General features: G+C 45.3%; 1 protein-coding gene and 1 pseudogene across 5 annotated transcripts in view; both read right to left on the minus strand.

Moving 5' to 3' along the window:
- Positions 1–212: 212 nt before the first annotated feature.
- LOC109693558 (uncharacterized) lies at positions 213–3,359 on the minus strand (annotated as a pseudogene).
- The window catches only part of Srgap3 (SLIT-ROBO Rho GTPase activating protein 3), a 246,170-nt gene continuing 223,159 nt past the window's right edge, over positions 213–23,223 (minus strand). For 4 of the 5 annotated variants that reach the window (XM_074044309.1, XM_074044308.1, XM_074044307.1 and 1 more), the window contains 4 exons: positions 13,486–13,666; positions 12,064–12,213; positions 9,642–9,969; positions 213–5,495 (listed from right to left, as the gene is read on the minus strand). In XM_074044309.1, the coding sequence (XP_073900410.1) occupies positions 5,082–5,495; positions 9,642–9,969; positions 12,064–12,213; positions 13,486–13,666 (1,073 nt within the window). In that variant the 3' untranslated portion in view covers positions 213–5,081. The remainder of the gene's footprint in view (positions 5,496–9,641; positions 9,970–12,063; positions 12,214–13,485; positions 13,667–23,223) is intronic. The other variant, XM_074044310.1, reaches the window with a different exon arrangement.

Consider the following 23,223-nt stretch of genomic DNA (forward strand, 5'->3'; position numbering starts at 1 on the left):
GCTTGTTTTCCCAGCAGTCATTCTCAGTAACCTTCTTCCATTAGCTCTACACTTGATCATCACCTTGCTGGAGCTGAGCTAAAGGACATGTCCAGAGTGGTTACTGGGGGGAAACATGCAGAAGAGTAGACTGAAGGGTAGGAGCACCTCAGGACTTCTCCACCCTCCATGTGCCACCTCACCCTTGCAAAAATCACCAGAGCATGTTTGAGAAAAGTTAAGCTGTTTTATTTCACAGGATAGCTCCACATCAAACCAGCAGGCACCATCAGAATACGCAACAGAGGATCCAATCAGACACTCTATAGGACGGGCGTTTGGTCACAAGGTAGAGAAATGGTACCCAGAAGAGGGCAACACTTATCATCACATGGGGACAGGCAACCAGCAATTTCCTAGGGTGGTTTCAGTTTGTTTTTCCTGTCACAATTTGGGGAGGAGGGAAACAAAATAGACCAGCCACTCTGAAGCAATCAGAACCAAACCTATTGCCAAACCATGTAAACAGTCACACTGCGGGAACTAGGGCCTGAGCAGCAATTGCTAGCCAGGATCGACTTCCATCTGAGGAAGGAAAGTGCACTCTGGTGGTTCTGGTTCAAGGAACAGCTTTGCTATTTGCCTGGGACAGTTCACACAGAAAGGAGGTGTCAGCAAGGGTCAGCGATGGCCATTTGGCCAGTCCCAGAGGATGGGACAGCAGGACACTGGCAGATCAGCCTCAGAGAGAGGCCAGGACTCAGACTGACAGTGAAGTCCCTCCTCACAGCTCCCCTGGGCAGCTTTTATGTGGGGAATTCTTTGCTCAGAATTCTGCTGGGAAGAGAGGAGGGCCCCAGAGAACCAGGGAAGTTGACATGAAACGCCAGCATTAGCTCTGCATAGCAGAAAATCATCTAAGCAACACTTAGGCTCACCTCTTTCTGCCTTTTCCTCCCTGCCACATTTTCCCCTCCCAGCCCCGCAGCACCTGCTGCCATGGTTGTGAGCCAGCCACTCTTCTGTCTGGGCTTCCCAGGAGAATGAGGCATTTGCTCTAGTGTGGAACCATGTGGATGTTTGAAAAGTTAGGAATAGAAAGACTGAGAGGAAGAACCATTACGTTTGTCCTTGTGGTTTTTCCATCAGCTGTGTACTTGCGCTGAGTGCCAAATGATGGCCAGGTCACGAGAAGTCCGCTGCATCCATGCCTCTGAATGAGAAAGACATATGCCAACAAGGCACTCCAGGGGGGCCCAGAGGAGGAGGACACACAGGCCCCTCCCACACCGGCTCCCCTTTGCGTACCACAAACCAGTTTTAAGTGTTTATAAGGCAGATCTCTGAACTGCTGGTTCCAGCTGATAGCCAAAGGATGGCTACCATTTTTCCCTGTGTCTCTTCCCACTCCAATTTCTTTGTTGAATGGAAACCTTTCGTCCCTTGGGAATCCGTTTCTCTCCTGACCCCTGGCTTAGTGACTTCAGAGAAAAGACTCCCAAGTCTAATTCCGAAGCCCACAATTCCCTCCAATTGTGTGCTCTGTCCTGGGTTCAAAAGGCGCTTCAAGGTGAGAAATCGTTAGCACTGAAAACAAGGAAAGGCAAGAATTTTTCACAGAATCCCACAGCTCAGAGCAGCTCTTTAAGAGGAAAAGGGAAGAGGGGAGGGCAGGGAGGGAGAGTGGGGTCGGAAGCACGGCTTGTTCTCAATTTTATCCAGGAAAGGTCTTTAGCAGCGTCTGGGCCATAGGCCCAGGCAACTAGACCAGGAATTAATCGTCTTTGGTCAGTTTTAAATGGACTTCTTGCTGGTTCATTCCTAAAATAGACTGAACATCGATTAGCTATAAAGACAAAAGGCTTGAGCTCAGGGTCAAAGGTTAAGAAATCATTCTGTGAAGCCAAAAAGAAAAAAAAATGCCCGTTATCAACTAACTGATCGGTACAGCTTTCAATAATGGTGATGAACAAGTAGGTAGACACCACTTCTCCTTGTACAATTGGCTATATTGAGAACTACTCACTAGGTTACTACATCCCCCACACTCACTGTACAGTTAGGTTTCTGGTATTTATTTTTACATTGATCTATCTACTAGGTGCAAAGATTTGGTGAGTGGCATTTGGCTGTAATTTAATTGTAGCCTTTTTTAAAATTACAGTTTCACATTTTAACAGTTACTTTCCAGCATTTAAGCAAATACAGCAATATATAGTGGACTAAAACAGGCAGAAGTGGGAACACGAAGCCACTGCTTGGTGAACGCTGACGGGACTGAGTGATGTGTAGCGTGGCTGAGACATGCATAACGCCAATGAGGAGGGTGGGGCAAGTATTTATCCATTTGTTCTGTGTCGAGGCTCAGATTTGGGACTGGAGGAGTGGGAATTTCGTCTGCCATCTGTGTGCACACTTACCTAAATGTGAATTTGTCAGCCATTTGCCAATAGGGGGTGTGTGTGAAGACAGGTGCTTAAAGAAAACAGCTGAGGCTCTGCCTTCAGCTAACAGGAAGGGAAAGGAAGGTCCCTTTTAGGTAAGAAAAAATGAAATCCGTCAATTCAGAGAAAACTCCACACAGCCTGCCTGGTGATGTATGTGTCAGGCAACAGATTTGTCTATTTAGATTTTTGCTTTTCATCTAGTATTCACAGTAGAAAATGCTGCATTTGGCCTGGGAGGAAACTAAACTTAAGGTCTGGGAATAGCCTGGGGATAGAATTGAGAGGTCATGTATCCTGACTGGACAGCATAGCATCCTTCCAAAGGAATGGCTTTAAGACCTCCCTCTCCCCAGCCGTCTGTCAGATCTTACCAGGACCAGGAACACCCCTAAGCCTTACTCTCGTAAACTGTAAAACAGGGATATCTTTATGTGCTCAAAGGCAGAGGGCCTTTCATAGCCAGGGACTAAAAGAAAACGGCTGGTGGTTCCAGGTCAAGTTTGTCATTGGCCTCTGTCTGGCACTCTCATTTTGTGCCCTTTCTTGGTTTCTCTTTTGTGTGGTCTCAGTGCCAGTCCTACAGACAAGGCAGGATGGCTGGCCACTCCCACACACCCAGGTATCAGTGTCTCACTAGGTCCCTCCATCTGGGGTTTCTTATCTTTTAATGGAGGACCAGAAGGGGCAAAACTTAATCCAGTGGAAGAAAACGTTACTGATGGCGTTTTTAGCATTCGTGGGTGACACATTCACAGGGCCATGCATTAAGGCTCTCAGCAAGCTGGTAGGAAATTTTCACTGTCCCCTTTTCAAACACCATTGTGTTTCTAAAAGAAGGTGTGAATGATTTTGGATCTGCAAGATTTCCTTTCCTCATGATCACAGGACCACTAGTGTTGGTGCAATGCTTTCCAGCTTACCCAGCTTGCTCATGGGGCAGAAACTGAGGCTCAATGAGGCCGAGTGACAAGCCTAAAGTCACATAGCTCCCACATGGTGGGGGGTGGGACTCAAAACTCTGGACCACAGAGGCAGAGAGAGAGCTAGAGTGAGCTGGAGAACAGCAGGGAACAGACCCTTGTTTGGCAGAGGGGGTAAAGTTAAAGTGGTCCACTTACAATCATATGTGCTTGTGTTCTCTTATCCAGAAACAGCCCGCCCATCTCTGGAAAACTGGAGACATCAGAACAGGAGGTAAAATGGAATAAAAAGAGAGCAACTCAGGAGCTTTTCCCAGCTAAGAGGCAAAAGCCTTGTCATTATACTCAGAAGTCATGGGCCGCCTTTCTATCACCATATTTCACCTACTTAAGTGTAGGGAGACCAGGACGCTATTTCACTTGCATAAGCTCAACCTCCAGTGTTCTGTAGCATAGAAATCCCAAGAACTGCCCTCCTCAGCTTCCAGTCTAATGGGCACTCACAGCTCGTGCACTTCATGCCAGAGGGCATGAGCCGAAGGGTGCCAGGGCCTGATTTCAAATGACAGCAATGTGACTCAATGCCTGCTTGCCTGTTTAGTTCCAAATCTGACACAGTATAATTTGTAGGGCAAGGAAAAGAAAAATTCAGTATTTTGAAGATGATATAAGTTAAACCTCTATAGTTACCACAGATTTATTCCTACAGCATTTCTAGGTTTTGAAGTATTCCACACCACTGTTGTTTTTTTTTTCCTTTTTTCCAACCACGTGTAATTCTATGTTGTGATGGGGCTTAAGTTCTTACCATCCCCTGATTCTACACACAAACACACGGATGCTGTGGTCAGGGGTCTTCTTGCCAACTTCCTCCCGTGCTTTGGGGGTACAGTTGGCCTTTGGCCTCCGAGTGGAAGGGCAGGGTCACTGGGGAGGACTAAGGGTTTTCAGTAAAGGGTTCCCCACCTCTGGGAGCAGCCTGCTTGGGATACCGCCTGCCCTACCCTTCCTTTAGGGGACAGACTGTTCTGGAAGGCCACGACTTCTGGAGACAGTGGGAGATTGTTTCTGGTTTTGTTTTTCTGCAGGTTAGTGGTATATTGCTTCATTCGCAGTTACTGTGGGGCCTCTTTTAAGTTCTCCCAGAAAAGTCCCTGCAAATCCCACCAAGTAACTCAGTGGGAGATGCTTGGTGGCGTGGGTCTGAGGTAAATCTAAGTTTCATAAAAAGAAAAAGGAAATACTATATACATTTAGCATGTGTGTATGTCCAGATCTAGTATATGTATAGAGATGCATAAATATATATATACATACACCTACAGACACATACATACATATATATGCATATATATGCACGTGGATATATACACACATACATACATATGTATGTAGAGAGAATGTTGAGAGAATAATTTTCCAGTGATGATATGTGGGAGAAGCCATTTAGCATTTTGCCTCAATCTTGGGGAAAGTGGAGCTTGGGCTGCTGTTGCTCCAGCTTTCCTCCGGGTGTCTGTTTGCACACAAGAGGTCTGTGGGATTCACATGGCTGAGTGTGAGCTGCAGCTAATGCCTGGGCTTTGGCTCTCCACAGACACGCAACCTCCCAGGCTGACCTTCTGGGCTCAGCCCTCCATGGCCAGGATCACTGGGAAGCAAGTGGAAGCCACCGAGGCCACCCCAGGCTATGATAGGCCACTCTGGGCCACGGTGGTGCTGCTCATCCTGCAGGTCACATAGTGCCTGACTTGTCCGTTGAACTGTTGGGGAACATCTTCTCAGTGGGCGTCACAGCCGGGCTGCCCACGCCCGAGCTGCTGCTGCTGCTGGACCGGTGCTGAACCACCGGCCGCACTGGCCGCATAGGGGGTGGGCGCAGCTGGGCCCCAGCCAGGCGGGCAGACAGGGCCGGCTTGAAGGTGGTCATCATCTCCGTGGAGGAGCTGCTGCTGCGACGCATGGCAGCATCAGGGTCGCGGATGACGATGGTGTGCAGTGGACTGGCAGGCTCCGAGCTGATGGGGCCTGGCGGGTTCTTCAGGGGCTCCAGGGTGTCCAGCACCACATCTGGCGCCTGCTTGACTGTGTTCTGCCTCTCGAGTTCCCGCAACTCATGCAGAGCCGTGCTCATGGTCTTCTCGATGTCCTGGGGACAGAGAGAGCTCTGGTCAGCATAGAGTTGACAGTCCAAGCCTTCCTGGGCTGCTAACCAGCTTGTGGGTCTTCTGGAGGTTTCCCCAGCAGCCTCATGGCCCAGACAGAGAACAAAACCCCAGGGTGAATGGTAGAATCAAGTGATGTCCCTTGCACACTGCCGAGCACAAGTTGACTTAACAAAGGCAGGTCAGACTACTGGGTAAAAGGGCAGGTTCTGGAGTCAGACAAATAAAAGTTCTAATTCTGGCTCTGCCACTCCCTTGCTATTTAACTTCAGGCAAGTTACGATTCAGAGGAACCTCAGAATCCTCATTGGTAAACCACAGATAATTGTAACACCAACCTCAGTTTATTAAATAATAAGATCTTCACAAAGAATGTGGCATGACACCTGGCACGGAGTTCTCAAAAATAATAGTAGCAATCACAGTAGCAATGAGATCTAACATCAAGCACTCACAAATCCAAACCCTTTCCATTAATAATTTATTTACTCCTCACACTTATAAATAAAGAGCTCATTTCATACACGAGGAAACTGAAGCTCAGAATGGCTAAGTAAGTTGTCTGAGGTCTACAGCTAATTAGCAGCACAACCCAATCCTAAACCCAGCTAGTCTGGCTTGAATCCCTCTGCCCCTAACCATTGTTATTTATTTTACAAAATCTTCATCATTACATAGCGATACCTGTATCAAAACCTCACATTGTACCCCATAAATCTGTACAATTATGTGTCAATTTTTAAAGGTTAAAAATATCCTTGCCTATGGGAAAATTACTTATTTATCAGAATATTTACAATGTTCCACCCAGAATGGTGGAAACGCTACTTTCTTCTCTGGACTATGATCAGAAAACTTCATTTAAAAAAAACAAACTGAAATTTCAAAAAGTTTCAAAGATCCTCATCTACCATGACTTCCTAGGCTGTTGTAATATTTGCAGGCACATCATGATGACAGTATTTTCAATGACAAAGTCATGGCATGCCAGGCCATCTGGGCTTCTCATCCCATGGGGTGCCTTCTGTTCCCCCAGCAGGGATAGAGCTGGAAGGCAGCACCAACCCAAGAGTCCTTGTACAGGAAAAGGATCCTGGATTCTTGAGTGAAAAAATATCCCACAGCACTTGCTGGCTGTATAACCCTGGGCCAGTCTTGGTCCCCCAACACTACACTTTGTTCATCTGTTACAAGCCCGTATTCACTGTGAAGATGGGATGTGAAAATGGACATGATGAAGCTTTGGAAACACCAGACAGTGGTTTTCCAACTCCTCAGAGCCCAAGCGTCCTTGGTTCATATGATTGTTACAGGGCTACCTCCACATCTAGCTGATGCAAAAGGAGGCCCGGAGCCCAGTGTGCCCGTTGAGGGCACAATGAGGGACATTGTTTGGAACCACTGCTGGCAGGTGCTGTGTGTACCTCACTGAGAAATGATGACTATTAAGACACGCTTGCTCTTCTGCAAATCTTGAGGCCAATTCTGAAAGAAATGCACGAGTCTAGTGATGATGAGGTTGGCACCTGGAGAGTCTGTGGTCAGCCTTTCCCCATCACAATTCTCTACATTCTCTCCTTCCCCACTCTGCAGGTAACCTCTTGTCTGCTGTGAGCCCCATGATATGCTCCAGTATGGCCAAGGTTAAGGCCCCAGGCTCTTGCTTACCTCACTGTCCCAGCCTACTCCTTTTCTTTCTTAAGGGACTATCCATGTCTGGCTCCATAACTAACATCAGCTTTTATGATTCCCCATAATGCTGACAACTTTAAGAAAGGGCCCTTTGGCCTTTAGCCAAAAGCATCAGTCCCATTCTCTGCAGAAAGGAAGCAATGGTCCTCTCCCTGTCTGCTATATACCGGCCCTGCAGGGATGTTGCTTGCTTCCCATAAACCGCTCCACCATTATACACTGTGCTGGAATTAAATTCCCCATTGCCCCTCCTCACTACTCCCTTTATTTGCTGGGATCCAGTATGAACTGAAAGCTGAAACTCAATAATTAAAATATAATACTTTCCTCCCAGACCCCCTGTGTGGGCAAAGTGTGAGCCAGAAAGACAGAAACTCAGAGAAAGATGAGCAGAACTGTTTAAGCTGGCGCCTTGCATTAGTCTAAGGGGGGAATGCGTGAGTCTACAGGGTGTAGCTGCTGAGAGATGCCAGGTGAGGGAGACACAGAGCAGGACAGGCAATCACTTTTCACCTCCTCCCAAATGAGATCTTCCCACTTTTGATGATAATGTTGCATGTTCCCCAAAACAGCCCTTTTAACTGGGTTTCAGATCTAAATCCTAAAGAACATTTTGAGACCAGGATATCTGGGGTAACTCTAAGTACTTGGGATTCTCTACACCACCTCCCCTTTATAGTCTGCAAAGTCAAGGGATAATCACAGCAATGCTGAGCAGGCGAGGGCTGTCCAGTGTCCTCTTGGCCATTTATATATTGTTTACTATGAGTTCCTGTTTTACCTCTGTCAGTGCATGGAGCTCCTGAGTGGCATTTCTCCAATGAAGAGATTGCCTAGGTACATGCACACTGACAACGTGAGCAGCATCCCCCAAGTGTATTTCTTGGGATGGACTTGCAAAATGCTCTGTGAATAAAAGTCAGAGAAGTCTGGGAGATGAAATGTGTCCTGTTATCATTGTTGGAGATCCACGGTGCACATCAACACATTTCAAGGTTCTAAAAAATCCTTGCAGCTGAGTCTTTTACTTTTGTTAGACCAGCACTCCAAAAACACTGTTAACCACTTCTCCTCGCCCCACTCACATCCATCCCACAGAACAGTCTGCTGTGAGGCCTGCCGTTAGAAACCATGCTCTCGACCCCATTTGATTCTTTATTGACACTCACTCTGGGCCTGGCCTCAGGCAGCCCACCTCCCATCTTGACTGGTAGAGCTTTCTACAGTGTGAGAGTTCCCAGATGATGGTGGGTTCTAGGGTGGTGTTTCCCCGAAGGATGGCCTTCAGGATGAATGATCGAGTTGTCTGCTTCCTCTGTTGACCCATGCCTCTCTTGGGAGTGGGCATCAGGCCATGAGGCCAAGCCAGACCCTAGGAGTGCAGGCTTAGTTCTAGTTGCTGGTGAGTTGCTTCTGCACTGGCTATTCTTCCCTTGGGAGTCTTTCCTGGACTCCTCTAAGGACACAGCTCACAAGCACAGCTCCTCAATGGAATTCTCCCTGCTCACAAGGTTCTGGTGGCTATAATCTTGTAGGTGAAAAATAACACGGGGGAGAGATACATAATGGTCCCCCAGATTCCAGGGAGAGAGAGAGAAAAAAGAATACTCCAGGCAATATGACAGAACTGTCAAAAACACACAAGAAACTAGTTATGCAAACTGTTAAACAAGTCACAGTTCTATTCATCTGGCAAATGTGAAAGTCATATAGATATCGCACTGATACAGATATCTCATTAAAATAGAAAAAACTAAAACAAAAAGCACTCTGGAGTAGCCTGGAACATTCTTCCCTTCCAGCTTCAGGTATGTAGCCTTGCCTGTTCTTTGGGTCTCAGATCACACCCTCCTAGGGAATCTCTCCCTATGTGATCCCCAAATCTCAGGCTCTCAAAATGCCATTCTCCATTCCTTAAAGATATCCAACCCAACTACCACTTTAGGGATGCCCCCTTTACCAGTTGACAGTGCTCACTTCTCTAAACAGTAAGCTCCTGTGGGCAGGGCAGAACTCTATTTTTGGTCTTTATTGTACTTTCAGTGCGTAACATGGTGACTGTCACCATAATCCCAATAAATGCTAAATCATTATTCATCAGTAAATGAAAAGCAGATGGAAGCATGAATGAATGAATGAATTCAATCATGACATCTTGCAGAAAGACCTGCCATTGCCCCATCCCCATAGTACAGTCAACCCTCTCTCCACCCCAGACACTGGGGGTTTTCAGCCTTTAGAACCCTAGCCAGAGATTGTCTCCAACCAGCATCTACCTCCATGGGAAGGCCCAGGCGAGGAAGGATATTAGCTCACTCTCGTGTTCTGTCTTAGCCTTGATCTGGGCAAAGGCCACTGAGCTTTCCCACTCAGCAGTCCCACCCACTGCCCCCCACCCCGGGTGTCTTGCTGGCCTAGCTGCTTCCGCTGGCCCTTACTTCTGCCAGGGCCTCAGCCTCCAGGGACTTGTGGTCCCCCAGGCTGCTGTGCCGAGTGGAGCCGCAGGTCGACCTCATTGAATGCCCTTCTGAAAGTGCCTTCTTGTCGGGGTAGTTGATGCTGCCAGCGCTCCCAAACGTCGCCATCCTCCTCTTCTCAGGGCTCTCGATCCGCCCCCGAGTAAGGGGGATTTTGTGGGGGCTGCTGGGGCAGGCGGCAGCCCGGGGTGGAGTGTCTATGCTGGGGCCCAGGCCCCTGGGTGGACTGTGTGTGTCGCCCCCGCTTCGGCGCCTGGGGATGGCCGCTCCATCGGATCGTAACCGCACTCTGTAAAGGAGCAGGGGGCAGGGAGGGAGGAGGGGGCATGGGGTAGAAGTCAAGCCTGGCCAGCTTCAGGATGGGCCAGTCAACCCCCATGCCACATGCTACACACTACTCTAGGGAAGCCTCCTTCAGTCAGCCTGCACAATTCAGCAATGAAGGGACCAGCTGGAACCTAAAGCAGCAGCCATGAGTGGGAGGTAGAACCTGTACCAGGGAGGAATGTGGAGGAATTTTGCAGACAGAGCTGCAAAATGAATTTCATGCACAAGGAAATTCAGGGCAGGAGGATTTCAACCTGGAAATGCTTTGGTGATAGTTAATGGTATTGGGTACATTATGAAGCCTTCCAGACATTTCCATGTTCTAATGGACTTTTAAATGGTCTGAAGCAATAAGGACTGACTGCACCAAAAAGTCACCAGCACCCTGCCAATAAAGCAGGGGCTCTCTGGGAAACAAACACCTGTTCACTGTTGTTACTCACTCCCAGCTTCCCATGAACAGGACTAGATCTAGGAGGCATTTCCCCATCTTGGAAAACTAATCACTTAAGAGTAAGCACTGTATGCATCCCGGGATGTACCTTTTGTGAACTTGGATATGTTTCCCTCTCAGGGAGGCTCTGGTGGTGGGAAAAGGGCTGGGGTGTATGAGGGGGCAAGCCCTTGCCCTCTGCCACATGCTTTCTATGCTGTCTTTCAGATCCATTTTATTAATCTGCTAAATGGGTATAATATCCCTTGCCCATCTTCAAGTGGTTTGAAAGTATTTTGAAGATAAAACATTTTGATGCAACTATGGACGTCACCAAAAATACTGAGGCCTTGATGAGGGGAGAGGAAGGTTGGAAGTAGAGGGGGGAAAGAGAGGCATGGTGTGTTGGGAATGGAATGTGACTGGGGACCAAGTTCAATGTGGTTAGCCACACTTCAGACCCTATGCCCCTGCCAAGCTAAGCAGGCCTGTGGGTGCCCCACAGGACCAAAGCACAGGCGGTGGAGAGGAAGAGGCATGGAGAAAGACAGAAAGAGAAGGAAGGAGACGAGAGAGGCAAGAGAAGACACAGTCCTCCTGGGAGTCAAGGGACCATGATATTTTCATCTATCTACCCCAGCCTTCCACTTCCTATCGCCCTCAATTCTATGACCTAGCAGAGTGTCCTGAATCATTTGCTGAGTTGAACAGAATATGCTGAGGTGAGGGCATCAGGAATTTGGCTGAAATCAAGTCATAAATGTATACTCCCATTGTGTGTGCCACTGATGGCTTTGATCTGGGAATACCTGCACATGTTGGTCACATGACCCTTCCACTGGGAACAAAATATGACATTTTGAGCATCCAACGATAAAAGTGATGAGAAACTGCCAGCTTTTTCTGTTTTTTCTTCTCTTTTCCTTATTTATCTTTTTTTTTTTTTTTTTTAACAACCACACACTTTGGACAGTTTCAGAATGTTGTGCGTAACTCCTTGCTGGCAGAAAGGTCATGTGACACAGCCCGGCCTACTCATGGGGGAGGGAAGAAATTGGCAAATATGCTTTCAACAAATAAGTGGGTGGACTGAGTGTCAATTTCCCCTACCACATGAGCAGGTGTGAGTTCTCTGTTTATGTTGTGCATTTCAGGAAATATGCGAAGTCTACATTTTTAAAATGCTGTATAACCAGGCAGGTCTTCAACAGAAAGCTGGGAGGAGCTTTCTGTTTCTGGAAGAAGAGGCAGGAGTTGGAGAGAGGGACGAAAAATACCTGCCAATTTGCCTCTCTCTACTACTATTATTATTATCATTATCATTACTATGGAGACAGGTCTTCTATGTAACTGTTATTATTTTAAATACAAAGCGCTGATTGCTAGTATACGTCTTTCCACCTCCTTTTCCATTCCCCAACCCAAAGCTGATCATTTCATACCTGGCACTCTTGAGCCAGTTCCAGCCAGCCCACCCACTTGTTCCCATTCCATAGCTTCTGAGGAACAAAGGGGCTGCTACAACCTCCTTCTCTCCTTCCTGCCCTGTTGCTTTTCCCAAGTCAGACACAATCAGACTCAGACATGGCAGCAGCAGAAGAAACATTAACCCATCTTTCCTACCGGCCCGTCACCCCCCCAAAGCCATAATCTGAGATGTGCTCTGTGGGGGACTGGAGGTCATTCTTGGAGGAGGTCTTGTCATCCAGCAGTGGTCCGCTGCTGGCCTCGCTGTCAGCCTTTTGGCTCAGGCTGTCAGAGAAGGCATCATCCCTGGGGAGAAGAGAGACATGAATCAGAGAAGCTAGAGAAGCCAGTGTGCACAGGGCCCCTGCATGGCTGTCTGAGGGACTGAGTCAACATACACCTTATAACTGTCTGTTCCCACAGCTCAGGATGGGCCACCTCCCCGCCACATATGCCCAGTGCAAAGCTTCAGGGGCCAGACTTTTGAGCAAGAGATTCTCTTCTGTCCCACCACCCCATAAACACCTTCTCTTTCCCCTTCTCTAGCTCGTTCTCTTCCAGGCTGTGCCCAGGCTAAGACAGGCTATGTGCGGGAGGCAGGTTGGAGAAATGAGGTGGAATGTGCAAGCTGAGCAGACTGCTGAGTGTTGAGTCTCTGTGTAGCTCTATGAGAAGTGGAGAGACGAAGGGATGAAGAAGTGGAGAGAGAAAGGGATGAAAAAGTGTTTTCACCCCTCACCACCCCATCCAGGGTTCAGGACAATTGTGAGGGGGATCCAGCTTCTTGGAGTGCCCTGCTGGCCTCATTCCATGGTTCTCTCCCTTCCAGTGAACCATGTGTCCCTGCCAGCAGAGGCCTGGGGATCTCAGTGTTGCTGAGAGCCCTCCACTATGGCATTCCTCTTACAGTTCGTTTGGCCTTGGCCTTTTCCTTAGCTTATCCCTTTCCATACCCCATGAAAACACAGCTTTTGGTCCCCTTTCTGGTTCTATAACAAGTCAGCTTCCCTGAGATGACCAGAGCTTATAGGGAATACGTGTGCAGGAGGAGCCTTCAATGGCTTTCAAAGGAATGGGAAGTGTTGACTTTCTGAGCTTTCCTAGAGGGCTAGGAATTTGGAATATGAGTTGTTTTCTTTTTAAGCCCTGGAAACAAGGCATGTTTGTTTTCTACCTGTCCCCTAAGAAAGCCATGTCTAGAGTGAAGAACAACTGTGAGCTGGTCACTGGCTATAGGGAAGGCCCAGAATGGTGGTGGGATATGGCAAGATCCACTGAACCCTAAGAATCATGGTGAGTGATGAATGCCCTGAGGCTGTCTGATGGATCTAGGTGGTGGCCAGGGGCACTAAACACTGTCTCTGTATACTCTGAAGGATAATAAATATTTGTGTATTTATTAAGTGGATTGCCATTTAAAGGGAAGTTAGATATAACCCATTCTTATAGAACACCAAGCATATTGTATCTGGGAGAACAAATTGCTAGCATACAACCCAGCACTACCCTTTCACAGCCCATTCCAGACATCATTAATCTATTACCATATTCTTCACAGAGGCCTCAATTCCCACTCACATGTCTTGCACAACTATGTACTGATGAGGGATGAGTCCATCCACGCCATTGTGACGGCCCTCCCACCAGTCCTCTGAGGCACGGTGGTACAGGAGCAGTGAGGCTCCCTTCTTGAAGGACAGCTCACGAGGGGAACGCCCCACATAATCAAACTTGGCAATGGCCTCAATCTGCTCCACTTCTGGAAGGAAATCAGGAAAGAGCATCCATGAGGAAAGCATAGGGGCAGCTCAGTATCCCCTCTTCCTTTCATGAGACATGGCCCTGGCTTCCATGGGGAAGGACAAGTAGCATGTCTAGTGAGAACACATGGGCTAGGGCTCAGGACACCGAGGCTCTAGGCTCAGATCCATGCCCACCCCACAGTGTGGCCTCAGGTAAGCTATAAAACTCTCAAAATGTCCAGTGGGAGCTGACATTCCAGATCCTTGTTTTCTACTGCCTCTCTTGTTCTCAACATTTTAACATTATTAAAACAATGTTTGAAGAAATTTTTTTCTTTTATACTATAGCACAAGTTCTCTATTTTTCCATGAGCCCTTTCCTTCTTTGTCTACTTACAATTCTTTTGGTGTTTCTTTTTTTTAATTTTTCTTTTTTTTTTTTTTTTTGTAGCACTGGGGTTTGAACTCAGGGCCTCATGATTGCTAGGCAGGCACTTTATCACTCGAACCACTCCAACAGCCTTAGTGTTTCTTAAGCTTTTGAGAGGTTGAACATATGGTGTATGTGCAAAATGTAGTACACAATTTTTAAGGATTCTCAGAATCCTGAAATCTATTATGGATTGGGTCCCCCTCAAAATTCCCATGTTGAAGCCCTACCCCCTGTGTGCTTGTATTTAGAGATAGATCCTTTAACTGAAGTCTCAGAGTGGAACCTAATGTAATGAGACTTGTGTCCTTACAAGAGGAAGAGACACCATCGATCTCTCTCCATGCACAAACAGAAGAAAGGCCATGATGAGAAAGCAGCTGTCTATAAGTCAAGGAGAGAGGGGTCACCAGAAACCAGTCCTCATGCAGCTCCTTGATCTTGGACTTCTAATCTCTAGAACTATGAGAAAATAAATTGCTATTATTTAAGCCACCTGTAGTATTTTGTTTTGGCAGCTCTAGCAAATGAGTACACTCATCTACAGACTTGATTGTGGGAGAGCTAGAATTCTTCTTTGGGCTACAGCTCAAACATATCTACCCATTAAACATTTGTTCTTCTCTGCTCAGTGGCAGCCCCAACGGGGTTAAGCAATGACCATACAGATTTTGCCCTTAAGGCACCCTACTGACCAGCTCTGTCACCTCTTGTCAGTGTGACCTGGGCAAGTTTTCATAACCTCTTCATAGCTCAGCTGCCTCATCAAGGAGGACGGTTAGGCATGAGAGTGCACAGTGCAGTACACAGACATAGTAAGTATCTAGGTGATGGGAGCTGTTGTGACCATGATCACAATTACTAATGGATTCAACCAATGGGACAGGAGCAGAGAAGAAATCTAAGGTGCAGGAGTTTAAGTGGATTTCCTAAGACAATTACAGGTAATGAGAAGTGAGGAAGAGAGTTTTTGGAGGAGCAGAGGGATTGTGCCTACCATTTATTTAACTTGTGTCACAGTTTGTACCCTAAGAGGTAGCCCAAACTTGCCAAAAAAGGATTTTTATATAGGTTTTAGTACATTTATATTTTTTTAAAGCCCACTGATATTTAATATTATCAAAATGTTTTTAAATGTTAATAGAACTAAAGAGTAACAAAAGCAATTCCTACCCCATGTACCCCACAGACACCTTCCCTAAACTGAGCTTCCTTAGGACGCTATCTCTCCATTCATTGTGAATGACCTTGCCTCTATCCATCCACCCATCCCCACGTCCATGACATAGGTAAGGTCAGAACTTGTGACTTCCTCACTTTTGAGCCATGTGACCTTCAGCTAACTGAGCTCTGCTCTCTAATCTGTTAAACGGGATTGGTAGTAATAGTACCTACCTTACGGGTTGGTAAGATATTTAAGTAAGTTAACATCCAAGAAGTAGTTGCAACAGTGCCTGGCACTAATGTTTGTTGTTACCCAAGACTAGGGCTTCTAAGGTCCACAAATGGCATGGAAAAACAAAGCAGGCGGAGGAAACTCCCCAGCATCCTCCTTTGTAAGCAGCTGTCCTGAAAAGACTGTGCCTGTGACCCTGTAACATGCAGTAGCTTTGGGACACATTCGGCACTGGTGACTGAGACAGCCTTGTGCAAGGGAGTGTGCTTCAAACAGTCAAGCTGGATTCTACAGTTGGCTCAGGTGATGGGAGGAAAGAACAAAATGACAACACAGCTAAACAGGTCATATTAACTCAGGTCTTATGTCAGAATAGCCTTTTCAGTAAAAGATAGAGCTCTTGGTCTTATTCCCTGCTGCATCTTTGAACTTCACACCAGCCACGTGTGGGAACTACCTGGGAACCTGTCTGGGAAGGCTGGAGGATTTGCAAGACCAGGAGCAGAGCCCAGACAGGTAGGACCCCAGGGATCCTTCTCTTGGGAAAGAGGTGCTGGCCCAAGCAGAGGTTTGCAGATGTTGAAAGAACACCAACAGGCTGCCCCAGTTCCTTCTTTCTGTTTTTCCCATTCCTGGAGCCGCTAGCAGTTGCTGGACCTTAATCTAGAGCTGAAGGGGCAGGTAGAAGAGTAGAAAATGTAAAGGGGGAAGAAAAAAGGAGCCAGGCTAGAGCACAAGCCAAGCAAGAACAGGGGTGTGTGCAGATGTCATTATGTAAGTGTGTGTGGTAGAAACAGTAATAATGGCTACCTGTTATTAGGAAGTCTGTTATTTGGGTTTCTAGTGCCTGCAAACAGAGAATGTGTTTCCCCCTTATCACTCGCCCACACTGTCACCCCAGTCTCCCCCCATCACAATATCAGAACCACTGTCTGCCTGTGATTTAGGCCAAAATCTTGGTGTTGCTCTTAAGCCCTGCACATCTAATCCACCAACAGCTCCTTCACACAGGCCCCTGAATCTGACCACATCTCACCACCCCTAGTGCTATCCTGGCCTAGACCACCATGTCCCCTTCCCCAGCCTCTTTGCTTCTTGCCAGGGGCAAGACATTTCTCCCGGCAGCAGTTAGAAGGATCTTTTTAAATCATAAATCAGGGCCGGGGGCATGGCTCAAGTGGGAGACTACTTGCCTAGCTACTGTAAGCCCCTGAATTCAATTCTCAGTACCACCAAAAAAAAATTACCTAATTTAAAACCATAAATCAGATCGTGAAAGTCCTTTGCCATATACCTTCTGAAGGCTTCTCACTGTCTGAGAACAAAACCCAATGTCTTCCCAGGGCTTACAGGGACCTTCATGATTTGGGCACAGGGACCTCTGAGACCCCCCCCCAATCTTCTCCTAGGGTCTCCCCTCCTTCCATCTGCTCTTGCTTCACTAGTCTTCTTGATGTTTCTCTTCCAATATTCTGTTATGATATTTTCAAACACAAGGTAAAATTCTAAAAAATTTATATACTTACCATCTAAATTCTGCTATTAACATTTTACTACACTGGCTTTATCATTTATCTATTCATCCTGCCATCTTACTTTTTAATGAATTTTAAAGTAGGTTACAGACATCAGTATACTTCACCCCTACACACTTCACCATAAATATTCATAGAGCCTTCCTTTTTTTTTTGTTTTCTTTTGGTGGTACTGGGGTTTGAACTCAGGGCCTTGCATTTGTTAGACAAGAATTCTACCACTTGACCACGCCCCCAAGCTCTTGATGCTCTTATAATGTACCAGGCTTTTTCCCGCCAGGGGAAAAAAGCATTCATTATTGCTTCTGCCTGGGATGCTTTTCTCCCAGATCTTTGTATTCACACACATTCAACAGATATTTATTGACCACTATGTGCCCTTTCCTAATTTCATTCAGGTTTGTACTCAAATGCCACTGCCCTAGCAAGTATTATCCTGATAGTAAACTTGGCCAAAGAAATTACCAGAAAAGAAAACTATAGATTAGTCTCTCTTAGGAATATGGGTGAAAAATTTCTCTATAAAAATACTAGCAAATTGGATGCACTAATATATAAAAAGAATCACACTTCCCTGCTCAAGAGAACTTTATCATGAGAGAGAAAAATTGGTTTGCCATCTAAAAAAAAAGTAATGCAATATATTCTATCAGTAAAATAAAAAGCAAAAATCACACAATCAACTCAGTAGATGAAGAAAAAACATTTGACAGAAGTCTAAGACCTTTTCATGATAAAACACTCAACAAAGTAGGAACAGAAAGGAACTTCTTCAAACTGATAAATGAAATCTGTGAGAAACCCATGGTAAATACCATATTTTATGATGAAATACTGGCTATTTTCCCTAAGAGTCAGGAACAAGTCAGGGATGCCCATTTTACCACTTTTATTCAATACTGTACTGGGGTTTCAGCCAGACCAATTAGACAAGAAAAATAAATGAAAGGCATCCAGACTGGAAAGGAAGAAGTAAAACTGTCTACTTTTAGAGTTTATAATCTTATATATAGAAAATTGTAAGCAATTTACTAAACTATTTGAATGAATGAACAAGTTCAGCAAGATTTCAAGATACGAAAATATATTAAAATCAATTGTATTCCTATATATGCAACATGAACAATTAAAAATTAAATTAGGAAAATAATTCCACTTATATTAGCATCAAAAAGAATACAACACTGAGGAATAAATTTAATCACAGGAGTACAAAATTCATATGCATGTCCATGATTCTTAACACTGTTAAGATGACAGTACTCCCAAATTGATCTATAGGTTTAATGCAACCCCTATCAGAATCCCAGCTGCCTTCTACCATCTGATTCCAAAACTCACATGAAATTTAAAAAAACCCAGAAAAACCAAAATAATGTTGAGAAAGAAGGAAAAAGTTGGAGGAATCACACCTTCCTATTTTAAAACATACTATGAAACAACTGTAAAGAAGATAGCATAATGCTGGCACAGAGGGACACACTTATCAGTGGAATACCATTCAAAGTTCAAAAATAAACCCATAGTTGACATCTATGGTCAACTGAGATTTTTACAAAGGTGCCAAGACAATTGACGAGGGAAAGAATAACCTTTTCAACTAACGTGCTGGGATAACTGGATAGCTACATGCAAAAGAAGTAAGTTGTGTCATTACAACATATACAAAAGTTAACTCAAAATTGATCAAAGACCTAAATATAAGACCTAATGCTGTAAAACTCTTAGAAGAAAACAGGGAAACCTTCACAACTTGGATTTGACAAAGGCCTCCTAGATATATAACATCAAAACCACAAAAGAAAAAAATAGATGAATTGGACTTCATTAAAATTAAAACCTTTTGTGCTTCAAAGGACACCATCAAAAAAAAAACAAAAGGCAAGCCACATAATAGAAGAAAACATATCATATATGTGATAAGGAACATCTCATATATAAAGAGCTATTACAAATCAATTGCAGCAAGACAAACTTAAGATAGGGAAAAGATGTAAAGAGATATGTTTACAAAAACTTGTATACAAATGTTTATGACAGCACTATTCATGCTAGCTTAAAAAGTAGATACAACCTGAATGCCCAGCAGCTGACAAATAGATAAACAAATATGTTATATCCACACAATGGAGCATTACCGATTTGTGAAAAGGAATGAGTTCCAAATATATGCTATAACATACATAAACTTTAAAGACATGTTAAGTGAAAGAAACCAGGCACAAAGGCCATATATTGCATGAGTCCATTTATATGAAATGTCCACAACAGGCAAATGCACAGAGAGAGTAGATTAGTGGTAGCTTAAGGAAGGGGAGAACTGTAGGGGGCAGAGGATGGGATGGGGTGTATAAGGGGTGATAGCTAAAGGATACAGGATTTCTTTGGGGGATGATGAAAATGTTCTAAACTTGGCTGCACATTATCTGTGGCTATACTAAAAACCATGAGTTGAACACTTTGACTCGATAAATTATATGGTGTTAATTTACTCAATAAAGTAGTTTTAAAAAGAGAGGCAGACAGAATCCTCCATCCTCAGTATTAAGCCACCTTGTGCAGGCTAGTTTACACCCTCGGCTACTGGAGGTAAGGAACATAAGTCAGGATAATAAACTGGCCTCTGTTCTCATTTTATTTTCAATTATTTTAATTTCTTATGCAGGGGGTGGCCATGATTCAAGCAGAAGTGAAGTGTTCATGCATAAATTGACTAAATACCATTTTAATACCATCAAAACCTCACTTTAGTACATATACACAGATGACTCTCAAAGATTCATCTCAAAGAAGACAGCTGCAGGGCTGGCGGAGTGGATAAATGGTGGAGTACCTGCCTAGCAGTATGAGGCCCTGCGTTCAATCCCTAGTATTGCCAAAAAAAAAAAAAGACAAAAATCTACTCCATATTATCCATTTATTAAAACTCTAGAATAAACAAACAAGGGGGGAAGTCAAAGGTGGCCCTAGGAATTTGGGGGAAATATCAGTGAGAGAATGGCAGTGCCACAAACCCACATGAACACCTTCCCTCCATTATGGATTGCAGTGGTTTCATCATTGGCAATCTCATTCCTCATTTAGCTTCAATTAACAAAGTTACAAGTGACAGGCTGCCTTCATATTTTCGTTGGGTTTATTTAGTTATGACATTAAAGGTTCTTAGCCTAACCATAGTGTCTACATAAGGCTTGGAGACCACAGAGCAGCCGTAATGGATTTTCCTGCTTAATCTCCTGAAGTGTGAATAGAGTCAAGACAGGCAGCAGACAGCAGTTAGGTACAGAATCTGTTGAGATAAGAAAGGTAGCATTTTCCAAGACAACTAGATTGTTCTTCCAACTTGGCACTCGTGGGTGATGGCAACTATTACAAGGACCTGGGGCCATCATTCTGTGCCTGATCTGACCTTTGAAGCCTGTTGGGGTCCATTCACATTGGGCATTTTCAAGAGAAAAGAAGATATTGATGATCCCCCACATGGAATATATTAAGGGAAATAGGTAAATAGATCAGGAGTTTTAGGTTGCCAATGGCAAGTTAAGGCAAAAATTTTTCTGAGACTCAGTTTCCCTATCAGGATAAGGGAGGCTTTTTAGTTAACACAGAGTCAATTTCTTACCCACCTTGTCCCGCGCACTATGCTCGGCAACTTCATATGTGTCGCCTATTTTAATTCATACCAGGATCCTCTTCTGCTGTTATTCCCATTTTACAGCTATGGAAGCAGGCCAGAGGTTTTATGGCTTGCCTCAGATCACATGACCACAAAGGACTCCCTCTGTATTTCAATTCCAGGCCTCTTTTCCCTGAGCCCAATGCCCCTTTGGCCCTGCAGCTCACTATTTCTGCCAATGCCATCGTCGGCATGAATGGAACATTTAGAAAATGCAAGTCATCTGCCTTCAAAGTAGGCCTCTGGTTTAGCACCCCCTACACTTACACATGCATGCATGCATGCACACAGGCTACTTGAAGAGCCTCAGGGAGCGTGAAGCTGGCTGTTCTCCCTCCAGCCTGGGTCTCCCCTACCTTTGTTATTCTTAGAAATCAGAAGCCCTGCAAAGAACACCACAGACAAGAATCTTCTGGGGAAGTGGATACAGCTGAACTTACCCAAGCTGTGAGCTTTGCCCTGAGAAAGGGGAGGCAGCATTTTCTTGGGGTGGTTCTTGGTGTGAAATATGAAAATAAAAGGAAAATCATAATGAAAGCAACATTGAAAGAGCTTTTCAAAAGTGGAGTTTGGAGGCCACTATGGAAGCAGGGTTTAGGTCTGGGGATGTGAGCTCTGGTCACCTCTACCCTCTGACTGCAGGCATCTGGAATGACCTCAACAACCAGACAATGACAGCATGCAGAGATCAAAGTGCATGTGAAGGGGTCATGGGACTCTTGCTTCATGGGCATTTCCATTCTGTTGTACTTCCTTTCCTTTATCATCTACAGGTCATTTGTGCCTGTGCCCTCTCAGTGTATAAGCTCCCACTTTCCCTGACTTCCTCTGAACATGTGTGCAAAGCTATCTGAACCTGGATCTCCTAATTTGCCATTTTTTAAACCTCAAATAAACTCCTTCTACTTTTGCAGCTTCTAAGTGTGAATTGATGAAAGGGATAAAGCCTCCTCAGGGTGCCCAATAGCCATTGGGCTGGGCCATTCTTGGCTGGCCCAGCAAGCTCCCTTCTCTCTGTCCCTCCTCACCCGCAGAAGGTGCCCAGAGCAACCTTCTGTCCAGCATGCTGTGGAGCTGTGGGAAAAACAGAGACATCAGCTCCCAAGAAGGTGGACACACAGGTCAAGTGTGAAGGACACTTGACCCACCCATCAGTGAGTTTGTTTCCTCCAACAGGTCTCAGGTCTGGAAAATCAGTTAATCTCTTTTAACACAAGAGGGGTTTTTCCTCAGTAGAAGAAAGAGAGATGGACAGAAAGCTCTAAAGCAAGAGGGAGCTACACACTGGCATATGGAGGGAAGAGAGGGGGAGAAGCAGATGTGGAAGAGGGAGAAGGAGAAGATGAAGAGAGAAAAGGAGAGGGAAAGGGAGAAAGAAAAAAGTAAGAGAGGAAGGAAGGGAAAGAGAGAAGGGGGGAAAGAGAGAGAAATAAAAAAGGAGCAACAGATGGAAAGAACAAGGGAAGGCTGTTAGAAGGGACAGTGGTAGGGGAGAACGAGAGGTGGCTGGGAGAGAGAGAAAGAACGAGACAAGCAACTGCTTTGGTTTTTCACATCTCCAAGGAGACCTTTGCAGAACATTGTCCTCAGTACCAGATGACTTCAGCCTTTCAGGAGTCTGACAAAGCTGAAGGTTGCACCTGGATTTATTTTTCAGTGATTCAGGCCTGATTCATTGGCTCTCCCTCTGTGCACAGTGGTTGGATCATGCCTGGGTGTGTAACCAAAGGCTATCCAAAGAGACTCTACCCCAGGAACTTTCTTGGAACCATTAGGAGAAGGAAGCTTTTTTCCACTGGGACTTTGAATAAGAGAATAGTGAAAGCCTAGAGACCCAGAGACTACCACACAGGGGGATTCTTTGTGAGATTGAGGCCAGCACAAAGGGACGAAGAACAGGAAGATCACAAGGTCCCAAAAGATCATCTGCTCCTGGATCCAGCTATGCCTGAAGTGATGCTACCCTGGGACTTTTCAGGCATATAACTGTATGTCTAAGTCTATTTGAGTTAGGGGTTCTGTCGTTAGGAACTGAAATAGTTCTACTAGAATATGAAAACGTATCTATCAGTCATCTTACCTTTTCACTGGCTCCCACAAACCACCTGTGGATATGCCCAGCTCGCTAGACAAATGTGCTGGCCAACGGTGCCTGGGATTGTCTCATAGGGGCAACATAAAGGCCAAGTAAGAGAACTGCTAAATAAAGAGGTTTTTTTAAAAAAAGCAAAACTGTGACAGAGGAAGAAAGGAAGGATGTGCTTGGTCCATATAGGACCATATCATGACTCCCACAGCCCTCAGCACATACACCTGCGTGAAACCCTTCATCTGTTAAAAAAAAAAAGTTAAAAATAATATTTTACCACTGTACTAGTATAAAGGCGAACACAATCCAGATTGGATATCATTTTCCTTTTTCCTTCTGGTTTAAAAGAATGAGCCCCTTAAATATCGCGGGCCTTCAGCACTGGGCCCACTCTGCCTGTGGGTGTTTTGGCCCTGGAACCACATCACCCGATTGCTCAACCGCACAG

Source organism: Castor canadensis, chromosome 10 (genome assembly GCF_047511655.1).
Source record: "Castor canadensis chromosome 10, mCasCan1.hap1v2, whole genome shotgun sequence".
Classification (NCBI taxonomy): Eukaryota; Metazoa; Chordata; class Mammalia; order Rodentia; family Castoridae; genus Castor; species Castor canadensis.